The sequence below is a fragment of the Ctenocephalides felis genome, unplaced genomic scaffold (assembly GCF_003426905.1).
Source record: "Ctenocephalides felis isolate EL2017-DRISC unplaced genomic scaffold, ASM342690v1 CF-g0.4_SCAFFOLD_01170, whole genome shotgun sequence".
NCBI lineage: Eukaryota > Metazoa > Arthropoda > Insecta > Siphonaptera > Pulicidae > Ctenocephalides > Ctenocephalides felis.
In genome coordinates this window covers 75,933,042-75,953,122 of record NW_020537324.1, presented here as the reverse complement: position 1 = coordinate 75,953,122, position 20,081 = coordinate 75,933,042, and the positions used below count along the sequence as shown (strand labels likewise).

General features: G+C 27.1%; 1 protein-coding gene across 3 annotated transcripts in view; it reads right to left on the bottom strand.

Moving 5' to 3' along the window:
* Positions 1 to 1,692: 1,692 nt before the first annotated feature.
* Positions 1,693 to 20,081, bottom strand: part of LOC113365657 (protein groucho-like) — a gene marked incomplete at its 3' end in the record, with an annotated part of 113,531 nt that continues 95,142 nt past the window's right edge. For 2 of the 3 annotated variants that reach the window (XM_026607168.1, XM_026607170.1), the window contains 9 exon segments: positions 1,693 to 1,909; positions 4,025 to 4,271; positions 5,744 to 5,931; positions 10,394 to 10,564; positions 11,333 to 11,386; positions 11,554 to 11,646; positions 13,608 to 13,913; positions 17,420 to 17,452; positions 17,732 to 17,869. In XM_026607168.1, the coding sequence (XP_026462953.1) occupies positions 1,693 to 1,909; positions 4,025 to 4,271; positions 5,744 to 5,931; positions 10,394 to 10,564; positions 11,333 to 11,386; positions 11,554 to 11,646; positions 13,608 to 13,913; positions 17,420 to 17,452; positions 17,732 to 17,869 (1,447 nt within the window). 3 annotated transcript variants of the gene reach the window in all.

Below are 20,081 nucleotides of genomic sequence, written 5' to 3'. Positions count from 1 at the left end.
TTTATGAATAACAAAATAACAAAGAAGCTGTCTGCAAAATAAACTATTGAATGCTTGAGAGAGTGCACAGTTGCAATCTCTACTAATCTAAAGGGTATTTAATGTAAGTTTTGTTATCGACTTTTATCTTTTAGACACGCCTGATTATATAATAGCTCTCTAAGAATACGTTTGAACTAGGGTTTATACAAAAACCGACATTCCAGAAAACCGGGTTTCGAATTTTAATTTTACTAAAAAACCGGTTTTCGAATTTTATATATATAAAATCAATTTTTGCTCGAATATTCTGTAATTTATCCGCAAATTTAGTGTAATTTAGAGCAGTATTTGACTGAATTTTTGTATTGTTCAATTTTATAGATAGTAAACAAAATTATTTTAATTTTAATTAGTAGAACTAAAAAATAATAGTTTATCTTGATTAAATAACTTTGAAAATAATTATTCGTTATTCATGCATCATTTACACATATAAGAATGAAAATATTTTTATGAAAGTGAAAGGAAAATTTTCGAATAAATAAAAATAATACATTTTTAAATAAAAAAAATGCATCAAATTAAAAAAAAATAGATACATGTTGATACATTCTAGTTAAAATCAATTTTAGCTTTAAAAACAATTAAGCTAAACTCGGGTATTGTCTGTTCCGTGCAATTTTAATTAATTAAACGGTTTTAAAAACCGTTTTTTGGCGAAAATTATGGAATTCGAAAACCGGTTTGTTAGTGATAAAAATCGGTTTTCACTATATAAATGGAAAAAACGAATATAGCCAAATATAAAAGATAGATGAAAGCGTTTTGATTCTTGAAATCATATCGGTTCAATAGCATTTGATATCTTACCAGTTTGCAATGGTGCCCAGAAAGATTTTGTATATATAAATTTAGATTTTTATACCAGTATTTTAATTTAAATCAGTATGACTTCTTGAAGAAGTAACTTCGTCTACTCAAACTTAAAAAAAAGAGTTTTAAACCCTAGAAGCCACAAATTAAAGAACAAAAAACTTAGAATTATTATATCAGACATTAAAAACAATTAAGCATAATTTGTTCGCAAGTATGAGAGTATTTTCTAGTTCAGGAAATTTGGTGAGTAAACAAAGGACACGTCTAAGTAGCAATTCGATAGACGTTCTAAATTTTTTAAAATCATATTTTATTAAACAAAAAACAATTAAAATGTTTAAAATTAATTAATTAAAATTGGTCGGAACAGAAATAAAAGTTAAGCTTAATTGTTTTTAAAACTAAAATTGATATTAACAAGTATGTATCAACATTTATCTATTTTTTTTAATTTGATGAATTCTTTTTATTTAAAAATGTATTATTTTCATTTATTCGAAAATTTTCCTTTCACTATCATAAAAATATTTTCATTCTTATATGTGAAAATGATGCATGAATGACGAATAATTATTTTCAAAGTTATTTAATCAAGATAAACTATTATTTTTTGTTCTGCTAATTGAAATTAAAATAATTTTGTTAACTATCTATATAAAAATGAACAATAAATAAATTCAGTCAAATACTGCTCTAAATTACACTAAATTTGCGGATAAATTACAGAATACTCGAGTAAAAATTTATTTTTTATATAAAATTCGAAAACCGGTTTTCTGAAATGTCGGTTTTTGTATAAACCCTAGTCTTCACCATTATGTATCTATTTATTACCTGCTATATTTCCATCACTACAACAACTAAAACAAACTTTAGAATCTGGACTTATGGCCAAGGCATAGCAGGCTGGTGCAGATGAGGTCAATTCGGCCTTAATCCTGGGCGTGGGACTTGCCAAGTCCCAAATTGATAAATTAGAAGCCTCTCCGCCGACGATCAGTGTTCGACCATCGGGTAAAAGTTTGACGGATCTAATATAATTATCACGTTGCTGGGGAAAAGACAAATGATAAAAAATTAGTTGCAATACACAGGAAATATACTCGTAAAATCTATTTTAAGGGGCACAACTAGTGTGAAATTTTCAAAAAATCGAATTTTCAATTTTTCCATATTTCGATAGGTTATACCTTTAAAAATAACATACAGTAGAAATCCAATTATCCGAATTAATGACCCATTCGGATAATCAAATATTCGGATAATCGGATTTTGTTTTTAAAATTGCCATTGGAGAGAAAAAAAGTTACGTTTTGATATTGCACTATTTTTTTATTGAATTAAATGAAAGAAACATGACATTTTCACATGTTTTAAATAAAAATAAAATGTACTTATGCACAAGTTTAGAAATAAAAATCATTGCCTAATCTGTGCCTACACTGGCTTTGCTGGTGGAAGAATAATAGCGCACTTAGACTTTTTTTGGACATTTTTTTTCTGAAAGTGATTCGGATAATCGGCGATTCGGATAGTCGGAGTTCGGATAATTGGAGTTCTACTGTACCAAATTTTTAAATCGATATCCTAAATAGTTTTTGAGTCACAGCCATTTAAAGAGTATATATATATTAATCAAAATTTGTTCATTCATTAGATAAAAATTTTGCAATGTCAATTAAATTGTAAAGAATTATTCTAGTTTGAACAAAGATATAAAAAAACTTTCTACTTCATGTGAATTTTTGTTGATTTATATTTTAATTGAATAATTTTCTGTGCCCTTTTTATTTGAACAGAAAAATGAATATAAACAAAATACAAAACAAATGTTTTTTCATTCATTAAATAAAAATCTTGATATAAAGTAATAAAAAAAAAATAAAAAAAAATCAAGCAATATTTTGAACTTTAATTTGTGGCTAAATTTTGCATTTGGCAATAGAAAAGTCGAATTGAGATATGAAATAAATTATAAACATAATAAAATAAATCAAAATTATTGTAAAAATGTTATTTTAGGTTTTTTTTAAATTATTTATATAAAACTTTAGTTTACAAGTGTAAAGTGAGTACAATTTTCAATCTGTGAAAAATTAATTGTTTAAAAACTTAAATGTTCACAAGTGTAAATAGACTTTGCCTTAGAATTTATACTTGTACTAATAATGCATTAACAAATATGAATAAGTCAACCATTGGGTTGCCTTCTTGAAAGCAAACTATATGAGAAATACCTGCATAACACTTCATAAAATTCTTAAATTCTGATTCCACTTCTATGATACAAATAAAATGAACAAATTTAAAAAATCATACTTTTTTCTCCAGATAATAATATATGACAAAAAATCATTTGTTATAACAGATAAAGGACTCTTAAGATAAAGGACTCTGCCTTAAGGGACACAACTAGTGTGAAATTTTAAAAAATCAAATTTTCAATTTTTCCATATTTCAATAGGTTATACCTTTAAAAATAACATACCAAAATTTTAAATCGATATCTTAAATAGTTTTTGAGTCACAGCCATTTAAAGAGCATATATACGAGTATATAGTATATAGTATAACGATCATTTTATCTTCAAACGCGTTTTTCTCGAAACAGCATTTTCCGAATTTGCTGCAGCGATTACTCAAAAACGAATGATCCGATCACTATTGAATTTTTTTTCCATGTTCTATATATAGTTCTCCGTAAAATGAACTATCGATTTTTTGATCGGATCAAAAATCAAATTTTGGCAGTCCAAAAAAACAAGAAAAATTTTGGGTAAAGTCGTTTTTTTGAAAAAAAAACGCCGTCATGTTGTCACTTTTTGATTTTTTTCTTTATCGTAGTTCATTTTACAGACAATATTTTCTAGTTTAACAAGATTTTTTTTTTTTAAATTTCATCCACGTAGAAGGCCGGAACCACTGCAGTAGTGAAGCACCTTTTTTTGTCGCGGCGTTGAAGATCGACGATAACTTAAAAAATATTTAATTTTTTTCTTCAAAAATTTTACAATGTATTCTTAAAACAGTGTAAATATATTCCTAACTTTCGAAATGATTGATAAAGTAGTTTTTTTGATATAAATTCCCAAAAATCACCTTTTTTAGGCGGTTACACTAGTTGTGCCCCTTAAAGTATTAATTTCAATCAATTGATTTTTCTTACCAGGCAGTCCAGTTGACTAACAGGCGTCTTGCACCCTGGTTGCGAGATGTCCCAGACTTTAACGCAACCTTTACCACCGGTATACACATATTTTGTGGGATTCGAGATGGTAACCGCACATACCACTTCACCATGTGCCAAAGTGCTCAATTGTCTTGCATGACGTGGTATACCAGGTCCTAGTAAGGCGTCTGGTGGAAAGGGAACAGGCTGCAGACCGTCGCCGTTCATGTGGAAGGAATAGGCCCTAAAAGGTAAAGGATATATAAAATATATAATATATATATATATATATATATATATAACATTTTCAACATATATATATATATATATATATATATATATACTAGCTAACGCGGCAAACGTTGTTTTGCCATAAAAAATATGCCTAAATTGATAAAAAATGAATAAAAGTGCCAAAAATTAAATATATAATTGATTTGGACTCTGATTCTTTGACAAATAGTTAAAAACTTGTTATAATTTTCAAAATTATTTGTCAATATTTCATACTTCAAAAATTAATTCACTCGCATCATAGTTTTTTGTTTATTATACTTTTGTCATGTCATATATGTCAATAAAATTTTCTTTCAAATATTATTTATTTGTTAACAAATTAATAATTATTTTAAATCATCAATGAATAATTATATAAATGTTAAATTCATAAGTTTGGCTAAATCAACACAGGAAATTTGTGGAAATAATTTTTTTTACATAAAGATCTGATTTTTTGACATTTGCATTTTATTTCAAATTAATTATAACTGTCAAAATATTTTCTTTTTGGTTAAAATTTAATATAATATGTTATAATATTTAGTTTGTCTAGTTTGTTTTTGTCAGATTCCAATGATAAAATATATCTTAACTGATATATTAATAATAATATTATATTTTAATTACACAAATTTCTTTACACTCCGATAAATAATTCCAACGCATCATAGTGTTTTGTTTATTTTAATTTTGTCAATTTTTTTTTTTAATTAAGAATAAATAAATTTTAGTCTAAATCAACGCAGTATCTTTATCTAAATATATAAATTTTTATATAAATATTTGTTTTTATACATTGCATTTAATTGAAAAATAGTGAATGTCAATTTTCATATATGCAATATGCACTAAATTTATAAATGTCAAAATATTTCCTTCTTGGTTCAAAATTAATATAATATGATAATATTTATTTTACAATAATGTTTTGTATCTATAATTTGCTTGGCAATATTGCCTATAACATTACTTGGAATAATTAATTTATTTGCTTCTTATTGAAGTAAGTGACATTTTTTGTGAAATGTCAAAATTTTGTTTATGATTAACTTTAAATTCAATATGCCGCTTTTTTTATTGTGATCTCTGATCTATAATGTTTTCATGAAGTTTTGGTTTCCGAAATAATTTGGTAAGCTAATTTATTAAATCTAAATCGTAAATCTATTTCAAAAATTATATATCGAAATTTTTTTGGTCACTTTCTGTCAAAATTTTTAGAATTTTATAAAAATTACATATTTATATTTTAAATTTACTTTTCAAAATTTCCTATAACCTAAGTTGGATATATGTGCACACGATGAGCCAATAAAATTTAGAATCGGTTCAGTAGTTTGGGCGTCCATCGCGAACCAACATCGTGACACGAGATTTATATATATATATATATATATATATATATATATTTATAGGATTATTATTTTTATCACTTACGCTTTTCCTGGAGGAATCGCCATGCCGTTATTCCTGGTCATGTCGTAGGGCAAAGGTCTGCCCTGGTGATAAGGCGATTGGTAAGGGTTTTCTCCAGGGCGTTGATATGGAGGGTAAGATCCGCTGCCACTTTTTGCACTTCCTGGTGTTGGTGTGCGAGGTTTGTTTATTGGCGTTCCTGGTTTCTCCTAGTAAAAAATAAAATGAAAAGTTGGGAAAAAATCACTGTTTTTAGCTAACAATCTAATAATATATTAAGCAATCTCTAAAACAAACTTGGCAATAGGGTTTGTCGGTTTTCAAAAACCGGTTTTTTGGCAAAAAATATGGTATTCGAAAATCGGTGTTTAATGAAAAAAGTCGGTTTTCACTGTATAAATGGAAAATGACAAATATAGCCAAATATAAAAGATAGATGAAAGCGTTTTGATTCTTGAAATCATATCGGTTCAATAGCATTTGATTTCTCATCATTCTGCAATGATTCCCAGAAAGGTTTTGTATATATAAATTTAGATTTTTATACCAGAGTATATTTTAATTTAAATCAGTGTGACTTCTTGAAGAAGTAACTTCCTCTACTCAAACTTAAAAAAAAAAGTTTTAAACCCTATAAGTCACAAATTGAAGAACAAAAACTTAGAACAATTATATCAGGCTTTAAAAACAATTAACCATAATTTGGTCGCAAGTATGGGAGTATAATCTATTTCAGGAAATTTTGTGAGTATACAAAGGACACGTCTAAGTAGCAATTTGATAGACGTTCTCAGTTTTTTGAAATCATATTTTATTAAACAAAAAAGAACAATTAGAATGTTTAAAAATTAATTAATTAAAATTGCTCGGAACAGACAATATCCGAGTTTAGCTTAATTATTTGTAAAACTAAAATTGATATTAACAAGTATGTATCGACATGTATGTGATATTTTTTATTTTTTTTAATTTAATGATTTTTTTATTTAGAAATGTATTATTTTTATTCATTCGAAAAATTTTCTTTCACTATCATAAAAATATTTTCATTCTTATATGTGAAAATGATGCCTGAATAACGAATAATTATTTTCAAAGTTATTTAATCAAGATAAACTATTATTTTTCAGTTCTACAAATTAAAATTAAAACTAGTGGGGCGCATGGCATCGTGCCTTAAGGCAAATTGCTAGAACTTCCCGTACCAAAAATTATTTTTTTTTTGAAAAGATTAACATTTTTTAAAAAAATTTACTCTAAAAAAAATAGATTTTTGAGGAACTATATAAATTTTTGACAAAAGTTTTTGTTGAAAAATTTATTTTGAAATATTTTGGAAATTTTGAACTTTTTTTCAAAGCAATCGTACTGCTTTAATGCATAGAGACTAAATATCGAAGCGCGTAAGCGCCGCGTCGCTGTCTAACGCATAAGCATTGGTACGGAACCCATAGAAATGTTAACAAAATGTATACTCATTGTTAAAATCTCTATAAAATATCTGATAATTTGATGTGCATATGTCTAATGTCTAATGATTATTGTTGACCGCCAAATGTTATTTTTTTTTACTTTTTTTACTAGATCTCCGAAACCGCTAGACCTAATTTCATAAAAATTTCATCAAATCTTCATCTTGATAATGCAAGTAAAATGTTTTTGAATTATTCAAATTGCTTCATCCCGATTCCCGAAATCGTCGACGAAAATTTGTATCTGAACACACACAAATGCACGCACACACACACATACACACACATACATCAATTTTCTCTAAGGTATGCCAATATATTCAGAAACCTTTGAAACGTAAAGATATATAAAAATTTTCATTTTCGATTTTTGTGCGATTACTATAACTTACCCTACGGAAAGTTAATTATAAACAAATCAATTTATCACCTCCAGAACATTAACAATCGTCATTTCATTTCGAATCAAATTTCAAAAAAAAAAAAATAGTTGCCAAATTTCCACAAAATTGAAAAAGTGCTCCCGCATAGTCACAGTCTAAACGCATTTGCAAATAATTCTGTGCGATATTTTCACTTATACTGTGCTCAGCTTGGCGGCATTTTCACATTTTTCAATAATTTTCACAAAATTGGAAAAGTGCTCCAGTACACAAACAGTCTAAACGCACTTGGGTAAACATTTGTACCAGAGTGGCGCTTAGACTGTGCTTAGCTTGGGTGATTTTTTGAATTTTTAGTCCAAAATTACTAATTTGAAAAAAAATTAGAAACAAAAAATTTTTTTTTCCAAAATCAATTGTTTTGTTGAAAAAAGCAGAAAGTTCTTTGAATCATTTAAATCGGACGCTTAGTTCTCTCAAAAACAGCCATTTTTTTTTAAATTTAGCTCTGTAACTCCGAAACCTCTGGGCCTACCTTTGCCAAAAACTAATCAGCACATCTCCCTATCAATAGGAATCGAGTGTTTTTTAAACCATTCAAATCGGTTGATCCGTTCTCTCAAAAATTCGCTTTCTATTTTTTGCACTCTTTGCTCCATATCTCCGTAACGGCTGGACCTGCCTTTGCCAAAAACTAATCAGCACATCTCCCTATCAATAGGAATCGAATGTTTTTTAAACCATTCAAATCGGTTGATCCGTGCGCCCGAAAACGTGGACGAAAAAAAGCGGACATACAAAACACACACACACACACACACACACACACATCCATTTTGTCTGAAGTATGCCAAAATGTTCAGAAACCTTCAAAACGTCGAGAAATGTAAAAATTTTTGATTTCGATTTTTGGACGATTACTATAACTTACCCTACGGGAAGTTAATAATTTTGTTTACTATCTATAAAATTGAATAAACAAATTCAGTCAAATACTGCTCTAAATTACACTAAATTTGCGGATAAATTACAGAATATTCGAGCAAAAATTTATTTTCTATATAAAATTCGAAAATCGTTTTTTAGTAAAATTAAAATTCGAAAACCGGTTTTCTGAAATGTCGGTTTTTGTATAAACCCTACTTGGCAACAGTTTGTATCAATAGTTACTCAATCTTTGGAATCAGTTAGGAAAAATGATAGATCAATGAATCTTTTGTAAAGTCCAAATATTACCAGGATCGCATATTTTACCCAAATTGAAAAATTTGTTTGTCATTTAAGAAATTGTAAGAAATCTACAATTTTTTTTCCAGTTCTATTATACTGGTAAATAGATTTTGGTCAATATTTCTGGTTAATCTTTCCTCTAAATCTATACATTTTTTTGAAACAAAATGAATTGAAAAACTTGGTATAGAAAACAGACATAAAAAGAAAAATTTGCTAAAATTTGATTTATGGGAAAGAGATGGTAGGAGATTTGTGAAGGTAATGCAAACTTTGGTAACAGTTTGTTTCTGTTGATGCTCAATCTTAGGAATGAGTTAGAAAAAATGATAGATCAATAGATCTTTTGCAAAGTCCAAATGAAATCAGTAGTGCATATTTTACCCATTAATCCAAAATTGAAAGGTTTGTTTGTGAAGGAGAACATGAAAAACCTAGACAAGCAATGAAAATCTTGTATATTCTACCAAAATAAAAACTTTTTACAATGCCAATTCTTCCCGTAGGGTAGTTATAGTAATGGGCCGAAAATCGAAAATAAAATTTTTTGCATTTCTCGACGTTTTGAAGGTTTCTGAACATTTTTAAAAGGCATACCTCAGAAACTAAATGGTTGTGTGTGTGTTTTGAGTGTCCCCATTTTTTCGTTCACGTTTTTGGGCGCACGGCTCAACCGATTTGAATGTTTCACAAAACATTCGATTCCTATTAATAGGGAGATGTGCTGATTAGTTTTTGGCAAAGGCTGGTCCAGCCGTTACGGAGATACGGAGCAAAGAATGCAGAAAATACTCGAGTTTTTGAAAGAATAGAGTATCGGATTTGAATGATCTAAAAAACATTTAATTCGTAATGATTGGGAGAAGAGATGATTAGTTTTTGGCAAAGACAGGTCCCGCCATTTCGAAGATACGGAGCTAAATGTGCAAAAAATGGTAGTTTTTGAGTGAACTAAGCGTCCGATTTGAATGATCTAAAAAACTTTCTGCTTGTATTGACAAAACAATTGCTTTTGACGATAAAAAATTCTAACATCTTTTTTTTATTTTCCATAAAATATTTTTGTAACTTTGGATAAAAAATTTAAAAAATTACCCAGGCTAAGCATAGTCTAAGCGCCACTCTGGTACAAATGTTTACCCAAGCGCATTTAGACTGTTTATGTTGGAGCACTTTTCCAATTTTGTGAAAACGAAAACTGTTGAAAAATGTGAAAATGCCGCTACCTAAGCACAGTATAAGTGAGAATGTCGGACAAAATTATTTGCAAATGCGTTTAGACTGTGACTATACGGGAGCACTTTTTTAATTTTGTGCAAATTAGGCAACATTTTTTTTTTGAAATGTAATTCGAAATGTAATGACGATTGTTAATGGAGTTCTGGATATAAATTGATTTATGATATACATTTGATTTGCTTACTCATATATACCAAGATAGCAAAAATAATGAAAGTTACAGTATTTGTAATAATATATTTGAAAACGTTTAAAATTTCTCGAATATTTCATTACGGTACGGGAAGTTCCAGCAATTTGCCTTAAGGCACGATGCCATACACCACTAGTTTATTATTATTATTTACCTCTTTGACTTTTAATGAAGGCGTCGACCTCGACGAGCTGCTTCCAGATCTCGAAGGAGGTCTATCACTAGTTTTACTTCTTTCATCTAAATTTTTATCACGACTAAGACCATTCATTCCATCTCTGGCATCTAGTGGTATGTCTCCATTTGGTCTTGGAGAAGCTGACTCCTAAATAAAAAAAATTAAATAAAAAATTGATATGAAGTATTAAATTTGAGGGTACTTTTCATAAAATCACCACCAGAAGTATTTTTGTATGAACAACATAATAATTTTAGAGAGTGAAAATTGACCAAAATCTTTGGAAAACTACAAAGATAAAATATTAAAGTCAATGTTACATTTACTAGAATAAAACTCTTATTTTTCCATAGCAGATATTATATGATCATCAAAATCAACCATTTGATTTTGGTCAAGGATGGTTATTGGTAAAGCTATGGATTTTGGTCAATTTTTCTGGCAGCATATTTGCAATTTTTGAAGAAATCGATTGATTATAGCGATTTCTAGTGAATGAAGCTTGAAAATGAAACAAAAAATACATTGAAAAGTTCTAAAAAGAACGTTATTAGTAAACTTCTTTGTACATTCTTGCATTTTTTTTAAAATTCTATTATTTCTAATGAATAGATTTTCGTCAATAATTCTGGTAAGATGTTGTAAAAACAAGACAGATCAAAATCAACTACAAAACTTGGCATAGAAAAGGTATAAAGTAAACAACATCAATAAAAGAATCAAAATACAATATTCGAGCTACCACTGTAAATCTTTGAGTTTTAAGACGAGTAATCAACCAAAGATCTTTAGACCAATTTGATTGAGACACTTAAGATCTGGCAAAGACATTAAATTAATACTTCTCCAACTTGTTTTAAATCTTATTGCTGGAGTTTTAATTTCAATTTTTAGTACAAATATTTTTTTTCTTACCTCATTAGCTACATCAACTACTAAATCTTGGTCGCTCTTTTCACCATCACTGTCCTGTAATTTAAAAAAAAATTGAATTTTACTCATTATGCTGAAATATAATCATAAATATTAGGTTGTCAAATATCTCCCTTCCGCTTTTTTGCTCTTGGTTTATAATACAAAAAGGCGGAAGGGAGATATTTGACAACCTTATATATTTACTTAATTTTGAAACTTACATGTTTATCCTCTTTCCTTCTCTTGGAATCAGATTCTAATTCATGTGGGGATCTTCTATACTTATTACTATCACCAGGTGAAATTGAATTCCGCTAAAGAAAAATTATAGATAAAATAATTTATTAGAATTCATTATTATAATTAAATGTAAATTAATCTGCTAAATGTATATTATTTTGATTGACAATAAAACTATGCAAAAAAAAAATAAAAAAAAAATCTGCTGGATTTATAAAAAAAAGCTAGAAGGTAATTTGATGCAACAGTTTAACCAAATTAAATTTATTTCTATTCTAGTAATGGTCAGGAATATTAAGTTAGATCAGTCCAATGGCGTCTAAATTCATGAAACAATTTTATAAAATTAAAAAACCGACGACAAGCTTAAGAAACTTTAAGCCAACATCGATTTTAGTAAGAACAGGTGTTGGAAAAAAATTTGGTGCAACAGTCTCTAAACTAAATTTACTTCTGGTCTCTTGATGGTCAGAAAGATCAAGTTAGATCAGTCCAATGTTGTCTAAATATATTAAATAATTTTATAAAATAAGGAAAATTATGACAAGTTTAAGAAACTTCAAGCCTTTGGTAACACAACATATATTAGAAAAAACTTTGGTGCAAATTTACAAATTAAATCTACTTCTGGTCATTTAACCAATTACCATCTAGACATATTTACCTTGATCTTCTTGACCATTACTAGAACAGAAGTAGATTTAGTTAAGAAACTGTTGCACCATTTTTTTTTCTGACACCTGTTGAGTTACCAAAATAGAATAATAAAATTTTGGCTAAAGTTTCTTAAACTTGTCCTCAGTCTCTTAATTTTATAAAATTGTTTAATTCGATTAGACACCATTTGAACAAAACTAACTTGTTTTTCATAATCTACCCGAGACCAGAAGTAGATTTAATTTGGAAACTGTTGTGAGACAATTTTTTTTCTAATAATTGTTGTGTAATCATAATCGACGTTGGTTTAAAGTTTCTTGCGCTCTATCTAAACGTTAATATTAAGAGCTAAAACTTTCAGAGAATTGTTTTTTATCAATTTGGAACCATTTGAGCCCCTGGGAGCAAGGAAATTCGAAAATGTCCATATTAAGGACCACCCTAATATATTTATAAATATATATATGTATATATATATATATATATATATATATATATATATATTGATTGTTTCTTTTCCGAACAGTAAATCCAATAATAAAAAACAATTGGTTTTTTGAAGATGCTTAATAACGATGTTTCGGAACTAGGTACGTTCCATCATCAGGTTTATTCTGTCAAAAACAATGATTTTTGCTTATTTGTTCGTGTATATTATTGTATGGACATGAATATATGGATATATGCATATGTATATATGAGTATATGCATTTATGTGTATGTAGGTGTGCATATGCATGTGCATGTATATATATACATAATATTTCTCAACATTTACTAAAGCAATATTTCCTCTTTTTTCGTAAATTACCAATACAAGAGCCATAAAAAATCATTTTTGTCCTACATCTGGCCGACAGAAATCCATATCAGTGTGTTTAAGTCTTGTGTAGTCGTAACATCTACAAATATCCTCCAAAAAATCGAGTGTTTTTAACAAAAAAATATTAGTGATATGGATATATAAATTATTACAGGTAAATAATTTTTGCTTCTCAATTTTATATAAAACCTTTTTTAGTTAGTTCTTATTACTCTTTACCCCGGTACATAATCCATTCCTTTATAAACATTTTTTTCTAATTAATCTGTATTGACCATCATTAATTAATGTTAATCAATATTTTTAAAAGACATTGTATTTGATAGAATAAACCTGATGATGGAACGTACCTAGTTTCGAAACGTCGTATTAAACATCTTCAAAAAACAAATTGTTTTTTATTATTGGATTTACTGTTCGGAAAAGAAACAATCAATATATTGAAAAAATCCAGGACTTATCATTGAATACATATATATATATATATATATATTAATATATATATACATATATATAATATATATATATATATATATATGCTAGCCATCCCCTTACCAGTCTATCATCAATAACAGGTTTCTCGTCCCTCTCGCCCCGATCGCGCTCTCTCTCTCGCTCCCGTTCCCGTTCCCTCTCCCTGTCCCTTTCCCGGTCGCGATCGACCCTTTCCTCTCGCTTCACGTGAGGCGCTCCCAGCATCCCCTGAGGCGGCCCTCCGGTCGGAGGAGCCCCTACCAAGGGCCCGAGTGGCCCTAAGGGGCCTCCAGGGACCATGGCGCCTCCGAAAGCCGCCAAACCAGCCAAAGGATGAGCCGCCGCGTGACCTGCGCCCGGAATTTGCTGCTGGGCATGGATTTGTTGCTGGTAAAAGATAGATTTAAGTTGATTAATTTATTGTGTATATATTTTGTTTTATATAATTAGTGACAACAATTATTACTAAACAGGAACAACAGCGTTACATACAACAACACATAACATTTAACAACATGGTTGGACATTACAGACATCAGGTGGAAGACATTGAGATGAAGATGAAGAAGTGATGGTAAATTTTAAACAAGCATTTAGATTTTTTTTTATATATTAATGTGCAAAACAAAAATGTATAAATATTATATATAGGCCTAAGGAAATATATGATGGTGACAGACATGTATGCATATGATTGGATTATAAGAAATGTGAAAAAGGTTTCTTGCATGTATTGTTAATTTTGATTAGGGTGGTCCTAAAAGGTTGATTTTGATTAGTAGGTGGATTTTTTTTTTGAATTTCTTTGCTCCTAGAAATGTTTCCAAAATGTTTAAAAAAATCACTGAAAGTAGTCAGTCTTAATATTAATTCTAACATAGTCCGCACTCAAACCAAATTTTCATGGTTCTGTTCCTAAGTAGATACTTATTTTCTAAAATATATCAAAATTTTGTTGTAAGTTTTTTAATTTATGGTCAAAAGAAGCAAATACAATGTTATTCTTAAAATTCAAAATTTTGATTCGCTCGCTACTATGTTATAAAATTATATAAAAACAAATGAAATTTTACCCATGTTATTTCCTTAAGAAACTTTGATTAAATTGCGGACTATCTAACAGTTAATATTAAGAGCTGAAACTTTCAGATAATTTATTTCTAACAATTTGAAAGCATTTGAGACCCTAGTAACAAAAAAATTCGTTAATATCCATATTGAGGACCACCCTAAATATATATTATCAAGGATGCCCAAAATGTAAAAATATTAGCAGAAAATAAATTAAAGATTCTCGTCAAAAAGAATTAACTTATATAATAAAATATATATATAATTTCATGTAAATAACTAAATTTCAAATATTTTTTATTAAGTAGATTTTTTACACATATTGCAAAAATTAAATATGAATAAAAATAAGATTTTAGTAGTAAAATTTTATAGTTATGAATGAAAATTCTAAAAATTCCATTTATTAATGAAATTAATAAATAACTTATTTTGTTTGAGAAGATAAATTTACCTAAAGTTTTATTATTTTATGAAAAATGTCAAAAATTTGTATTTTATAAATAAAAGTCTATTGAAATTATAGCAAAAAATTCAACTTTACTCCAATTAAAAAAATTGGAGTCTGATATAACAAAATTTAGAGACTTTGATATAAATTATTAGATTTAGATTTATTTATTATTAACTTCCCGTAGGGTAAGTTATTGTAATGGGCCGAAAATCGGAATTGAAAATTTTTACATTTCTCGACGTTTTGAAGGTTTCTGAACGTTTTGGCATACTTCAGAAAAAATGGATGTGTGTGTGTGTGTGTGTGTGTGTGTGTATGTATGTATGGATACAAATTTTCGTCCACGTTTCGGGCGTACGGATCAACCGATTTGAATGGTTCAAAAAACATTCGATTCCTATTGATAGGGAAAAGAGCTGATTAGTTTTTGGCAAAGGCAGGTCTAGCCGTTTCGGAGATACGGAGCAAAGAGTGCAGAAAATAGAAATCGAATTTTTGAGAGAGAGGAGTATCCGATTGGAATGATCTAAAAAACATTCAATTAGTAATGATTGGGAGAAGCGTCTATTAGTTTTTGGCAAAGGCAGACCCAGCCATTTCGAAGATATGGAGCTAAATATGTAAAAAATGGCAGTTTTTGAGAGAACTAAGCGTCCGATTTAAATGATTCAAAGAACTTTCTGCTTGTCTTAACAAAATAATTGATTTTGGAAAAAAAATTTGTTCCATTTTTTTTTTTTTTTTTTTTTGTAGTTTTTTGTATATCGAATATTTCAGATTTTATTTTAATTCTGACTATAGTTCTAATATACTTTACAAATAATTTCAACTCTGCAATTCAGTTTATATAATTCTTATAAATATTAGACAATGTTACAATATTTATAATAATCTATTTGAAAACATTCAATATTCCTCAAACATTTCGTTACGGTACGGGAAGTTTCAGCAATTTGCCTTAAGGCACGATGCCATAATTGCCTCAAGACAGAATTCCACTTACAGCTAGTTTAGATTTATTTTGTCTATTGACACTATAGTCTTTAAAATATTATATTGCAAGAATTTGTTTAAAAAAAATGTTTAAATAAACATTTGATTATTTTAAGAAAAATATCACAGATTTGTAACATATTATTAAAATTCTCAATTAAAAATTTAGCAAAAAATTTAACTTTACTCTAATTTTTAAAAAAAATTATATTATTATCGTCCATGTATTTAAAATATTATATTGCAAGAATTTGTTTAAGAAGAAATGTTTATAATTTTATGAAAAATATCAAAGATTTGTATTTAATAAATAAAAGTCTATTGAAATAACAGCAGAAACATCAACTTCACTCTAATTAAAAAAAATAGAGTCTAATGTAATAAACTTTAGATTTGGTTTCGTCTGTAGTCACTATTGTGTATAAAATATCATTTTGCAAGATTTTTGTGTGAAAAACAGCAATAAAATACACCAAAAGCAAAAGTAACAGTAAAAATAATAATATATTATATATATATATATATATATATATATATATATATGTGTATTTATTTATTTATATTTATCATTTTATTTACAATGCAAGAAACCCATAATAAATTATTAAAATCTACAAAATATTAAAATTCATCAATTCCAAAGACTAAAAAAGCATTTAATTACACATATATTATTATTAAAAAAAATTTGATAAAAAAAATGTGTTTTTAAAAATTTTGCACATATAGAAGCATAAAAACGGTGTTAATTGCCTTTTGCACAATTTATTGCAAAATTTATCCTCGGGGAAAAAAGTAGAGAAGTTTGTAAAAAAAACTCTAGAAAACCAATTAGAATATGTTGAATAATAAAAATTAATTAAATTATTAAGAATATAAATTGAAGAAAATTAAAAATTAAAATAAAACTTATTAGAGTTCAAAAAAACATATGTTAGATGTTAAAAATAAATTAGTAATTTTTTAGAAGATAAAAATGATGATAAAAATGAAAAGTGGAAATAAATTAGAACCAAAAGTAAATAATATAATTTACTATAATTTATAATTTAATTATTCGGTTAAAAAATATCAAAAATACTAGAAAAAGTTTCTAAAAAACCGAAATATTATTTTTAGCCACATTTTGTAAAATCAAATGATTTCAGTATGCGAACAAATAATATATTAATAAAATAAAACTTATTTTAAATGATAATTCATTTTATAACGTTATAGAATAATTTCTAAAAATGTTCACAACAATTCAATTTTTACGCAATTTTGTTTCGGGAATTTTATTTTTTTAACAAATGTATTTTGTTATTTTTCCCTCAAGGTAAATTGTGCAAATCAATTCAGCATTTTAACAATCAGATTTGTTTATTGGACTTACTATTAATTGTTGTAAACCCTGTTGTTGCTGTTGCTGCAAATAATTAAAGAATAATAATACTTACATAATAGAAATATACATACATGAAAAAATTTATTCTAGATACTACCAAAAAACAGTTTTTGAAAAATTTATCACCAAAAACACTGAGAAAAACTCTGACCTGCTTTTGTATATCTATTTGTAAGTGTTTCATTTTTTTTAATTTAAGAGATAAAATTAACACGAGGAATATTTGTTTTCCTACATTCTAATACTTAAAATATCATCTTAATTTTACCAATATTTTTTTCAATTTTTTTATCTACTTACCCCAATTATGGCATTCAATTCCGGCATAGTAACTTGCTTCGCCCTTTCTACTGCAGCAGCAACTGGCTGCTGATGTTCCTGCGTCAAATAAGGCAGAACTTGTCCTAATAAACCGCTTAGACGTTTTGCTATTTCGGTCTGAAAAAAATAAAAAAAAATTGTAAAAATCAGACAAAAATTACATATATAAAATTAACAAGATTCTAACAAAAACTACGATTATAAAATTATAAATAAAAACAGATAGGTAAGCTTATGTGAGTGTGAATTCTAATTTAAAATCTAGATCTGTAAGAAAAAATGGATAAGAAAGGAAAAATATTATTATTAATGTTTTTTTTTGTCAATTTGTGCCCTTTGCAATAATAATAATATTAAAAGATCTTGTTGGTGAATGTGAAGTTTCGTATGAACAAATGACAAAATTGGGAACTAATTATTTTTCAAACAAAAGATTTATCTTGTATATCTTCCACATATAGCGAATTTTATACTATTAAAGATCGTTTAAGATTTTTTTAAGTCCTTCACTGTTTTTTTTTTCTATTTTCTGTTAAATTTTACAAATTTATTTGTTAAAGTATTTTATCTCTGAGCATTCATCGTACAAATATTGTTACAAGTGTACAGTTTGCTCATTGCAAATATTTATTTAAAACATTTTTCATATTTATTATAAAAGTACTAGTTATGTGCGTATTTAACATACAGTGAAGATAAATGACACAGAAATGTATATATAGTAATAATACTTCTCGTTCGATTCCTAGTTTAGTAAATAAAAATCAAATCTTTTGAATAAGGCATGATTTGCACAAAAATAATAAGAAAATACAAAATGTGACACATTATTATTTATAACATAATAAAAAAACTTAAATTCAAATTATTTTTTTATTAAATTTACCACCAAAATTTGGCATTGCATTTAAATAACTTGAAATTAAAATTAAATTCATATTGAGTATTTTCAAGTGACCCCAACGTTGGAAAACACTGATCTAAAGCACTTGATGTACTCACAAATTACTTCTTGATAAATCCGAAAATTCAAGAACTTTTTCTAAGGCTGTTTAAATCCCATTTGTCTATTTTTTTAAAAGAATAACATAAATGAATAATTTTGAAAGAACAAACATTAAATTGGGAGTTCCACAAGGATCGATTTTAAGACCATTTTTATTTTTTTATACATTCAAGATTTCTAAATATAGCTTAAATATATATTACCATTAGAATAAAAGCTTATGTGTATCATTTTATAATAATAACATAACACAAATAATAAAATAATAAAAATTTATTTAACTTAAATTTTTAATTTGTATCCTCTCAAAAATCAAATTGACTTTCTGGACCTTGAGCCTCAAGTTAAAAAATACTGGTATAAAATATTTTTCTTGTAGTTTTCACAAACATTTTCTTGATAAATTAACAAAATTTAGTATTCAAAAAAGATTCAGTGGTCTTAAATCCTATTAAGTAAGTAAAAGTGTTTACTTATGAAGAAATAATAAAATTAGGTGTTCCTCAAGGATCGATTTTAGGACCTCGATTTTATTTTATTCTTAGTATTATCCAAAATTTTTACATGATAATAGTATTTTATTATAAATAAATAAAAGCAAAAAGGTAAGTAAAATTTTAGGAAGAAATCATTTCAGTTTAATGCATTTTTTTTACAATTTTAACCGAAATAGAAGGCTCACAAAAATTTTAAATAGTGTGCCTTTAGAAATCAAATGGACTTTTGCTGGTCTTAACCCTCACGTTGGAAAACCATGGTATAAAATTTTTCACAAAATTCTTCTCATTAAATTAACAAGATAGTATATAAAAATGATGCAATTGGACTATTTAAAAGATACTATTTATGTAAAAGTGAATTTACTTACAAAAAAATAATAAAATTAGGTGTTCCTCGAGGATCACTTTTAAGACCTCGATTTTATTTTATTCTTATCATTATCCAAAACTCTACCTGATGATAGTATTTTATTATAAATTAACAGTTTCATGCTATCAAAGATTTTTTTAAATTCATAACCAAAATAGTTAGTCTATTTAAATCCTATTTATATAAAATTGTTTTTACTTACGAAGAAATAATAAACTTAGGTATTCCTCAAAGATCTATTTTAGGACCTCTATTATATTTTATTCTTATTATTATTCAACACTCTTACCTAATGATAGTATTTAAAATTTAAGGTAAATTAAGTTTTAGGAAAAAATCATTTCTGTTTGTAACTACAATTTCGAACACAACAAATAAAATAATTTCTTTTAAATTTAAGGCCTAAAACAAATGTCAAATTTCATCCTTTTAAGTATCAAGTAGCTCTTGTGG